Below are 12,361 nucleotides of genomic sequence, written 5' to 3'. Positions count from 1 at the left end.
TACTGATTTTTACCCTGCTACTTCTATCTCTATCAAATTATCAGATGATAGGAGGAGGGTGTGAAGGTAGGCTAAAAGTAGTGTGGGGCGGGTGGGGGTGGGGGGCGCAATCTAAATCATCCTTGTATTATCAAATTTACTTTTCATAGGAGGGGATTTGTATTTGCCTCCTCAATTTGTCTAGTTGGTTGGTCAAATGAGTTGCCTTTTGTTACATGCAACATGTGTTTTTTCCCAACCTAGTTGCCCCTACCCTAGTACTCACAACATTTAATTTTAAAGACAAAGATCATTTCGTTCGGGGCAAAAAAGATTTAGTTCAAGTTTTATGAACGACAGGGGTTCAAAATTAAAACAAATGAGATTTTAGTTTTAAGCCATCAAAAGTAAGGAAGATGAAGATCTTATTATACTGTATTATGAATAACTATTTGCAATGTGTTTGTAGTAAATCATGCACTATTTCAATTCCTCCCTCCTCAGTATGGCTTGTATAAAAAGAGGAAATCCTTATAGTTATTTTCTCAACATCCCATTTCATACATAGCAGACAATGGTTGAAACAATGTTCCATATAAGTATAACTTCATTTCAAAGTGAGTGTAGCTTAAGTTGTTAAGAACATTTACACACGTTCCTAAAGTCCTGTGTTCAAATCCTCATCCTTCAATATTCCTTGTAAAAAAAAAAATATATATATATATATATATATCTTTTAGTCATTATCTCAAAATCCCATTTCATAGATGAACATACAATGATTGAAACAGTGCTGCATGGAAGTATATACAGCTCCCTTCTCTCTAGTTGCTGCAAAACAATCTTCAAATTCTGTAAGTTTTTGGAGCTGACAGAAGTGGGTTTCTTTCATGTGGGTGCCACTGGGAGGCAATTCATTAGTATAAATTATGGATCGAGAAAAAAGATGATTAGGGTTTTTTCTTGTGCGAAGTGGATAGCAGATTGGTGGAATATCCGAATATGTCATGTGTGAGAGCTGTAGGGTTTTAGCTGGCTTGGAGGGACCAATCATAAATCCATCAAAGCACCAACTTTTGAAAGGCTACCATCACCTCATCACCCACCATCATTTCCTCAATGGTCCAAAAGACAAAATGTACCTGTGTCAGTGCACTGTGGAATTTAATTTTTCTTTCCTATATGTGAGAAAGTTAATGGTGTTTGAATTATTTTCTAATAATTTTAATAATTTTTTTCTGCTTCTGGGGTTTTGTTTTCTAACTGGTGTTGTTTTCAGACAAGAATTGTCTGCCCTCTTATTTTCGATGTTTTTACGTACCCTCTTGTTTTTTATGATCACGGTTAAGTCACGTCAACATTTTATATTGTTTTTTTATAGAGATAATAAGACAAAAATAAATAGTAATATAAAATGTTGACGTAGTTTAACTGTGACCACGTAAATAGAAGAGCACGGAAGAACACCAGAAGTGAAAGGGCATTTCGTTGTTTTCATCTTCTTTTTTGCTTTGCATTGCATGTGAGCGTGCGTGCTCGTGTCCTTTTGAGCTTCCCTCTTTTTTTTTTTTTTTTTTTTTTTTTTTTTTTTGAGTTTTTCATCTCAGCCTACTAGTCAAAGAACTAAGGATAAAGGGCAATAAGACTTTTTTCAGTTAGACAACCTATGTAATGAGTGTGATATAGTCGTACGATTTAGCCAATTGATTTTTTTTTTTTTTTTACCACCTTAAATATGTATCGGTGACAACCTCTCATACCATTGAGAGAAACAAATAAAAAACCAATATATAGATATAAATGTTTTTGCATTTCAAAAAAATCATCATGAAATCGAAAAAATCAAAATTTTTGAAAGCCACAAAACAATTTTCTATTTATATATGGTTCTTGTGTCATATTCTCTAAATGATCGCACTCACTTTTCTTAGTCACTTTCCTTCTTATCAATACAATTATGAACTATGAGTAGAATTTACACACACATATTTTGTTTTTGTTTCACTTCTTACCATTTCGGTCTTAGCTATGGTAATCAAATCTCAAGTGGTATATATAAAGCAAAGGACAAGTACAATTATAGAGTTGGGTCATTTTCTTTAGGCTGTGTTTTCCTTATGATCTCTTTTCTCTTTTGGAGTTTTAGAGCGAATAACACTAGCATGGGACTCATTCCCTGCTCCATATTGTTGTCTGCTTTTGTCCATTGACATGCAGGTCCAGAAATCTCAAGAATGATTCTTACAACAATTTGAATACAGTAATGTTTGGAATTTATTAGGTATATTCAGGAAGTTAATTAGAGATTTGATTTGATTTGTTTTTGTATTGGAGTATTTTTGGCATTACGCAATAGGGTTTCTTTTGTACAAGCGATATTTCACTCTAATCTAATTTGAGAAAAAATATTTCAAAATCAAAGGCATAAGAGCATCTTCAATGGGAGTCCCTATTTAGGGACTCTCACCACCACCTTTGAGTACTCATTTAAAAACTTAAAGAGAATCTTTGTCTTTAAAGGAATATTGTCTCCAATGGGAAAATCCTTATAGTAGAATCCCTAAATTTAAGGTTTTTATGATTTTATGTGATAATTTGATTAGGTGCACATTTTATGTTTATGTTAAACTTTTTTTTGAATTAATTTAACATTACGTTCTTGTAAAATATTTTTGTGAACATTTTAACTAAAAAAACATTCAAATTCTAATACCAAATTTTTCTTCACAAAAACATAATTAGAATTGCTTCATTATTAGGTTATGCCCTTGCAAATTGATTAGGTACGTAGTTGGGCACATAATGAAAAAAGAGAGAACCAAAAAAAAAAAAAAAAAAAAAAAAAAACTAAGGTTCATATATTGTAATGTGCTAACCTCGTTCTTTTTATTTTATTTTATTTTTATTTTTTTAATAATTAAACTAGGTCAATGGTGAAAATATAAGGAATAATTAGGGACACGAAAAGATGGCATTAGCTTACTATTAATTAAAAGATACATTGATTCAATACCTAATGAAGAAAACATTAATTTAATACTTAGTTTAAATAATTTGATTCTAGTAAATAAATAATTTTATGTTTCAGCTTAGATTAATAGTCATTTCATTTTCTACTGTAGACATTTAAATATTTTCTAAACCATAGATGATATATTTTAACCTAAAACGTTTTTGAGTAAAAATGATATCTACCCTAAGATCCAAAATTTCCCTTTCTTTATGCAAAAATCCTTTTGGAGTTCATGCTGCACAGCAACTCTCATTTGGGTGGGCTAGCTTTGCCACTTAAATTGTCCAAAGGTCCACTATTAGTTCCTATATATGGGTGCATGCACCAAGTATCCGGTGAGTTCCTATATTTATACGGACTCACTTTCCGATTCATTTATAAGGACTCACTTTTCGACTCATTGGAGAGTCATTTTGTCGTTATATTAGTTTTATACTCATTTTATACAGTAGTTGTCCTTGTTTAGGGTCCATTAGAGATGCTCTAAGAGATAGCACAATCCTTTAACCAATACGACTACACTCACGTCTACAAGTTTCTTTCATTTCGGGTAAAATTAGCTGGTTGAGCATGTGATGAAGGTCAAATTAACTAGTTTGCTTTTACTTCAGTTCATTATTTGTATGATTGTGATGCGGTGAATCAGAAATGGTCCCATTGCCTTCTTTTATTTGATGTGTCTAAGGGGTCCAGCCAAGCCCAATGAGTGTGCCCCTTTACAACGAGACCCACATTTTAAGTGCAGTAGGTACCAGTAGTGGCATGAAAATTATCATCCCCTCCGGCACATCCTCTTAGTAGTTACATGTAATCTGGGGATTTGATTCTACAGTTTCTGATAAAATTAGCTTTCCCGTATTCCTATAAGAACATTATGATTCATAGTTCCTCACTATATATGCGTGCTTTTTGGAAGAAATTAAAGGAGATCCTCAATCAGAAACCCGCTGCACAAAGTTACCAAAACTTTAGGCTTTAAAGATGGTTAGGGCAGTGTGTATATTCTCACATGATCCTTTATTTGACTTCAAAGACTGTTGTTTTTAATTATTAATTTTAACACTTAACCCCAGTTCAAAGCATTAGACCAAATTGTCTCAGTATTATATGTGATCTCAACACTACTCGAATTCTCATTATTACTTCTAATAAACAACCTAATCAAATGCATAAATATTTTCTTAAAAACATAAAAAGAATTGCAACACATGTGTCAAACTAAAATTTTTAAGTAACGAGGGATAGTTTCTTCTAGTAGAAACTTAGTATTTGTGAAATGATTATACAAACATGTATCATGACTTGAAATAATAATTTATAAATGTGATAGGCCCGGTTTCAAAACTACGCAGCACTAAGTGAAACAAGTGGTTTAGCATAATATTTGATTTCCAGAGATCTTATATCTTCAATCCCAACCATTAATTTTCTGCATTGCTCAATGCTATGTACTATTGAAAAAAAATACAAAAGTGACATACACAATCTTCTTGGTTCCTACTTCTTAGAAGAGTTTCTCTTTTAGTTTGGGCAAAAAACATTTATATACCAACGGTGATTAAAGAAAAGAGAAGACCTTAAAAGTGACAATGGCCTAACATTCTTTTTTTAACTAGATTTCATGGCAGTTTGCCCCCATCCACGACTTGAATGTGAGGGATTTCAGAGTTCACAGAGATTTACAGAGAGAAAAGTGAAAGTGATTGTTGACTCTCCCTCCCTCTCTCTCTCTCTCTCTCAGCTGAGTGACTTTTTCTCGAATAAACAGATGGCCTTCACTTGATTTTAACTTGAACGAAGAAGACATAATGATAATACTTTGTCATGTGGTTACAACCCAGACCGAGGGCAGTGCACTACCTCTGTAAAACTGTATATACACACACACATATGTATGGACAGATAGCCCACTGAAATATTGAAGGGTTTTGTGGGAAAGGGTCCCAAATGTCAACCAAGATAGAATTTGCTAGTTTCAAAACAATCTTCTAATTGGCCAACTTTGTTAACTAGTTTGCAATGTTGTTTTGACTCCAGGTACAAAAATTCTAGGGTTTGCAAACGTTTTTAACTAAGAGGATGTTAAACAGAATATGTTAGGGTTTATACCAATCAACTTTGTTCTTATATACCTATCTATTTTGAAAAAGATTAAAAATAATTTGACAAATAAGAAATTCCATCTCTTCTTCCATCTCTTCCTCTTTGTCCCTCTTCTGCTTTCTCTTTTTCCTTATGGCCATGCATGGTCGTGTTTAAGCTTAAGAAAGAGTTCAAAATTATTAATTCAGATTATCAATCTCACAGGCAAGTTTCTAAAAGACGTTAGGCGCTAGTCGAGCGGCGGACTAGGCGGGGTCTAGGTGAGCGCCTAGGCGGACTAGGCAGATTTAAGTAAATCCATTATATTTCGTGTAAATAAATGTCTGTTTATACTTAAAATATATATAATTTCATCATAAACTACAAAATAGAATGACATATGTATTATGAAGTATTGGAACATAATGAAAACATGGGAAACAATCATATAGTGTGTGCTCATTTAAGTATTCAACAAGTCTCTTACAATTTATTGAAAAAAAATTAAATGCAAATTGAAAGTTATCTATTTTCTGTCTAAGTGAGTCGCAACCTAGTCAGGTCTAGGCAGGTGCTTAGGCAGTCTAGACGGGCGCTTTAGCTAGTCTAGGCGCCCTTTCTTAATTTCAAACGTCTAGGCATTAATCGGGACCGTGACTCGCTGCCTAGCGCCTAGGCGGGGATTTTTAGAACAATGCTTACAAGTTAACGATGTTAGAGTGGACTAAACGCACAATAGACTAGCACTAATGTGGTTCAAATTCGCCTTTGGCGAGAATTGAATCTAAGATCTCTTACTTACCAGTAAAGAGAAATACCATTAAACTATAGTATTAAATGACAAAAAAAAAGTACCGCTAAACTATAGTATTAAGTGACAAAAAAGATGAGCACACTTTTAAATACGATCTAAGTGCTGAAACGTACCTGTGATGGGGTTCATGGGGTCAGATATCTGACCGTTGTAAGCAATATATATATATATTTTTTTTTTTTTGGGAACCCTAATTTACTCTGCTAGTACCAACTTTTTTTCCATGTTCGTGGCACGTGGTATGTACAACAAGTATACCACAAAATTTTAGTGGAGCTTGGAGTACTCGAATTGGAGACAGAACCATTTTCAAATAAAAACTATATACACGCGCGCACACGTAAAGGGATTCTTATTTTATTTTATTTTTTTTAAATAGGGATTAGTTATGGGATCTACTTCACATCAAATTTTAACGATTCGAATTATTTATTTTGTTAGTCTCGATTCATAGATCATCATTTCAAAAATTTAATTCAATCCGAAATCATTTGCCTATTTAATTATCAAGATCAAATTTCATTGTTTCTTATATAATAAAGTATTCGTTTATTTCTTTGAATCCAATTAGATATTTTAAATATTTTTTATTTGGCTAATATTTTACAAGGATTATCTTTGAGGTATAACTTGAAAAATGAACGGTTTGGATCGTTAAAATTTGATGTGGTGTGAATCCCATAACTAATTTCTATTTTCATATAAAAATGAAGATTTTTTTCCTTAAAAACTTCCTCTCTCTCTCTCTATATATATATATGAATAAAATATGACTCCATAACTATATATATTATATAACATTATGAGAATTGGATTGTCATGATTGTTAGAGAATTAATTATCATGCCAGTTGATTATTGTCTAAATCATTAAAAAAAAAAAGAAAAAAAAATCATCACTTATCAAAGGTGCACTCATGAGATTTGGTACTTTGTAACTAAGCATGTATGAGACTAAAGGACAAAATGCATGTAAGTGTTAGTAAGTACCAACCCTTTTTCTTATATGTTTGTCACATGCAATCTACAGATGAGTGAGTAATAAGGCAATCTGGTGGTAGCACATTGGATTCTTTTGTGCTTATGATTCTCTTTTAGTGCAGAGAGAGAGAGAGAGAGAAAATAGAGAGGACTGTGTGGCTAGAATCTTAATCAGAAGTTGGAACCAAAACATGCATGAGATGTAAGTAATAGCATCACGAGCCTTGTTCCTGCCAAATGTCTTCTTAGTCTTATGGAGGAGTTTATGTCACAACCCAATCCGAGCTTCACCACGTTCCTGGTTCGACTCCGCCGTAGCATAATATTGTCTGCTTTAGGCCCCGATCACGTCCTCACGGTTTTGTTTCTAGGAACTCATACGAGAACTTCCCAGTGAGTCACCCATCCTAGGATTGCTCTCGCCCGAACTCGCTTAAATTCGGAATTCCAATGGAACCCGAAGCCAGTGAACTTCCGAAATGTCTCGTGCTATATAGAAGTTGGCATGTATATATAAGACATATCACTCCTTCTCTGTTGGTCGATGTGGGATGTTACAGTTTAGTTAGGATAAAAAAATTTGCATGCATCGAGTTGCATATAAAATTAATTTTCTTAGGTTCTCTCATCATGTGAGTGATCTTAAATGTGAACTTTTAAAACATAATATTTATAAAAAAAAAAAAATACAAAAGTAGGTATCACACATACGCTCCCAATCCACAGGAAAATTACGTACAACTGAAGCATCATTGTGACGTGGGGATTAATGGATCTCATCCAAATCATCAGTAATCAAATCTTAATTAGTCGGTAGGTCTATGATGCCCATACTTGCTATGAAAATGGGTTGTTACCTAATTAGCATACACTATAATGATTAAGTCATCGAAAATTTTTTGCGTCTCTAAATTTATAGTGCACAAATCTAAGTCAGTGCCCAATAGTATAGTGGTGCATCCAGTTTCGTACACATAACCAAGAAGATGACTGCTTAGTGTCACGACTCCAATAAATTTACTATAAATATGGCCATTACATTGTTATTCAAGGTAAGTTCGAGGATGTTTTTGCAAATGTGCTTCTGCATTTCAACTTAGGAATGTCTTACATATCCAGATTAATAATCTATTGCCAAATTAACGACCATATATATGTAATGGATGCTGGCTCCAGCAAACACATTCCCTGAAAGCGGCCAATCAGGCTCTCTTTCTTGCAATTCAAGGTTCACCACTTATGTCTATGTGCATTTTTTTTTACTATGCATGAAGAAGAAATTTGTATTAGCTTCAACTTTCGGTGCTTCATTCAAGCAAAGAGACATAATTTCACTAGTGGTGACATTACTTTTGATCTGGTCCGTAAACTCGCAAGATCTATATAGTAATCTAGGCATTGCAATTTGGCCAATAAAAATCGACACATTTTTAAGCAGCCTAATTATAGGACGATCATGGTGATAAGGTAGGGAAGATGGGTGAGTAAATCTAATATGTATCCAAAACCCATAACCGAAAGAAAACACTCAAGTCAAAAACATCACCACCTGCATGAAGTTTTATTCGTTTTTACCGGTTGTATGAAAATATATATCGATCTCTCTTGTTATATAATTTAGCACTTTATGACCGAAAAAAGAGAGTTTTTAAGAGCATCTCCAAAATAGACAGTCAAATTCAAAGCATTAAATTTCAATTTGATGGCTAATTTGGCAATTTTACATATTGTCAATATTTTCTTTCCACCTGATATGCCAAAATTTATTGCTTTATGTTTTTTTTTTGAACAAAAATAATAAAAGTTGGATTGTTGTTGGTTTAAAAATAAGAATATAATACTTAAATATGCTAGCATTTAAAGTAAGTCAAATAGAATGCCTTTGGAAATAGCAAAATCATATTTGAAAGCAGCTTCAAATTTGACTGACATCTCTTTGTTCATGTCAGCATAGCCTTCTTTTTATGTCAGTTTTGACATCTCAGTTGTAGTAAATGGTACACTACTACAAAAGGGCCTTATTGTGTCTGTGGGTGGTGTCACTTTTATACAACATAGTGGCAGATAAGACATTCTGAAACTCACTTAATATGGTGTCGGAGTTACTGTCGGTTATTACCGACATAAACTATTAATGTCGCTTATAACTGACATTGATTTTAATATTTTTAATACTGATGTCGCATTAAAAAAAACCGTGTCACTTTTAACCAACATAACGTTAGCGTTGGTTAAAAGACAACTGGTGTCACTTCTGGCCAACACTAATGATAGTTTTTAAATATTGTCAAAGCCAGTGTCAGTTGTAGCTAACATAGGTTTTAATTTTTATTAAAAATTTTGAAACCCAGTGTTGGTTGTAACCAACATAATGTTAGCATCGGTTAAAAGAAATATTTTCAAAGCCGACATTGGTTGTAGCCGACATGGGTTTTAATTTTTAAAAATATTTTGAATTATTAACCTGCAAATTCTGCAAGCAGCAAACTAAATCAGCAGTGTTTGCCTTACCTTTCAAATGCATCTCTACATCTTCCTGTCAAAGTATTCCACGGTCAAAGAATGCGAAATTGAAGAGACCAAAAATTATCCAAAGCAAGCAACTAAAAGTTTCACCCAAATATATAAATTTCTGATCTAGATATTTCATATTAGATGAATCCTAGATAAACGTCACTCAACAACCGTTATTAGAAGAAACCAACAAAGCCAAAATAACCCTGAATTCATGCTAAAACAAACCCAAAATAACCCTGATTCTGAATTTTCGACTTACGATGCGAAACCAACAAAGAGAAAGAAGAAAGCGAGAAACAAAGAAAGAGAGGCTAGGCTGCCGTACCATGCAAGGGTCAAGCTCAAAGAGGTCAGCAGTGTAAGCCTTCCTCTGGCTGTCCCACGCTTATCTTCTCTGGCTTATTCCCGAAGATGAAATATCTACCAATTCCAACGGCAAGCACCGCCATTGTTAATTCTCACAAATTACGGACAAACATACACAGAAACAATACGAAGTTGCAAGAAACAGGAAATGAACAGTACCGATTCCGATGTAGATTTGAGTATCGTCCCACTTCTCGGCGTCGACTCCTCCGCCGCAGTACAATTCGCACACCTTCAAAATGCAGAGATTGATATTTCTAGGGCGGAGACGGACCGTGGCGTAAGGGTGGACGAAGATTCTGGTGAGTGCAGCTTTTGCGAACTCGTAGAGTCGGTGGTGAGTCGATGGCATTGGTCGGATAATTTGAAATATTAGATGGGAAATCTCCCACTTGTTTTGCACGAGGAAATGGATGGAAAAGACGTAAGTGTTAGACTTAGTGTCGGTTTTAACTGACGTTGTCATTTTTTAATTTGACGCGAGTTTCATTAAACCGACAATACCTGAATTTCAAAATATGTGACAGAAGCTGGTGTCGGTTCAGACCAACACAAACATTAATTTAAACCGACGCCGTGCTTTTCAATAGAGATTGTCAAAAAGTTGACTGGTTCATTTAACTCGACGTGAATATCAGTAAAGTGTGTCAGGTTGGCGTCGTTTTTAACCGACACCATGTACATTTAATTCTACACCAATGACTTTTAATTCGACGTCAGTCAATCAATGTCGGTTTAAACTGACGCCAACTAATTACCCATATTCAAACCCCTCTCTTTCCCATTTCATCCGTACTTTCATTTCTCCCCAAATTTCAGTCTTTCTTCTTCTCCTTCCCCACTTCATCCTTGCGTCCCTTTCTTCCTCCTTTTCAGTTTTTACTCTTCTCCTTCCCCATTTGCTATGGATCACCATTTTGAAGATCAACATTATGAGGAACTCCAATTCGAAGAGGAAGAGCTCGAAGGTGGTTCATTTTTAAATTATTAGGATTATTAATTTTAGTTTTTGTTTTGTATTCTAACTAGTTTTATGCTGAAATTGAAAATTTATTTTTGTTTCTTGGTTTTAATTGTTTTTTATGTATTTTTAAGGATCAACTCAACGGATACGCGGACCCTCAATTCCAAATTGGAAAGAACAACCTTGTTCATTTGATTCGTCTAGAAAATGCATTCATGATAATTCTAGTGTGTTTTCGAAACATGTAGTGGCAGAGGTTAGAGATTACAGAAATATTCCGATGGTGGCATACTGGAATAAAGAAAAAACAAAGGTAAACATTTCATGATTTATTTTATTATACCTTGAAATTTGTCTAATAAATTTTTTTTTTCAGGAGATTGCGGCAAAAAATAAGCATAATCGGCAGTTGAAAACTATGAACCACACAGTCGGTTCAAAATCTTTTGCAAGAGTTCAGGAATAATTTGTATGTGTTGTACATTTTTAAGAATTGTAGTTAATTTTAAATTTAATGTATAGTTGGTAGAAATTTTATTTTTAATATGAAGTTTACTTTAAATTGTTTGTTTTTTATTGACATATGGTGGGAATTATTTTTATATAATTTTTTAAATTATTATTAATTAAAAATTGACATAGATTTTTTTTTATTAATATATTTGGGGTCGCTTATGGACGAGATCATAATAATTATTTTATGTATCTAGATGTTATGTAATGTCAGTTAGGACCGACAATGGGTTTGATATTTTAATTCTTTAGTTGTTGCTTGACATTGGTTAGGACCGGCATCATGTCAAAATTCAACGTCGCTTCTAACCGACGTAAGTTTAGATGTCACTTTTAACCGACGTTGTTGTTCTTTTTTATTTTATATTACTTTGCTTCTTGGTGGCGGATTAAGGGGACTAACCGAAGTCAATACCCTTTTCGTGACACTAGCAACGACGTCGGTTCTCCTATCCAACATTGCACAATTTGATGTCAGATTTTTACCAAAAATTTGATAGTAATTGGGGTTTCTTGTCGGTTTTTCCACTACCAGTGATAACTTGTTAGTAGTGTATCATTTATCATTGTTATATGTCTATGTGATATTTTTGACATCTCTTTTAGAAATGGTCTAAGAGAGTTATAGCCGATGACAGTAAAGAAACACTCCCGTTGTGAAAAGGTTGGATGTTAAAAACGGTCGGGATTGTGGGTTTTGGTGTGATGGCTGATCACAAGGTTTTTGTTTTGGGGTCAAGTGATTTTGGAGTTTTCTGATATAGTTTGTTGGGTGAGGTGAAGTTCAGATACGGCAATTGGCAAAGCTTGCAAACGGTCAGATCTCATTAAGAATCGTAACTTGGATGACTGGACTGGACTGTTAAATAAAAGCAAACCCTAGGTACGTAATGCTATGAAACATTGCGTAAGTGAAAACGACATGGTATTATGGCGCAAGTAAGTGAAAACGACATAGTAATGCTACAATGTGGCGTTGTTAATTCTTGGTTGGTACAATTCTGCAATGGTGGCCTTTGACCCCTCTCTGTTATTTTTGTGTTGGTGGTGGGAACTAACTGACTAGGGTAATTGGGGACCAAGGAAATTAACCCCAAAAGACACATCTGGAACATACCATCAGGGGGGAATTA

General features: G+C 34.1%; 1 protein-coding gene across 1 annotated transcript; it reads left to right on the top strand.

Moving 5' to 3' along the window:
- Positions 1 to 10,417: 10,417 nt before the first annotated feature.
- Positions 10,418 to 11,399, top strand: LOC125480743. The gene is made up of 3 exons (XM_048591853.1): positions 10,418 to 10,719; positions 10,847 to 11,028; positions 11,092 to 11,399. Exons 1-3 carry the CDS (start codon positions 10,656 to 10,658, stop codon positions 11,179 to 11,181), a joined length of 336 nt encoding a protein of 111 aa, XP_048447810.1. The 5' UTR covers positions 10,418 to 10,655; the 3' UTR covers positions 11,182 to 11,399.
- Positions 11,400 to 12,361: the final 962 nt, after the last annotated feature.

This window comes from the organism of the source record quoted next, unplaced genomic scaffold (assembly GCF_019419815.1).
Source record: "Pyrus x bretschneideri cultivar Hongxiangsu unplaced genomic scaffold, Pyrus_bretschneideri_v1 Contig10, whole genome shotgun sequence".
Lineage (NCBI taxonomy): Eukaryota > Viridiplantae > Streptophyta > Magnoliopsida > Rosales > Rosaceae > Pyrus > Pyrus x bretschneideri.
This window is presented reverse-complemented; position numbering and strand designations above follow the sequence as displayed.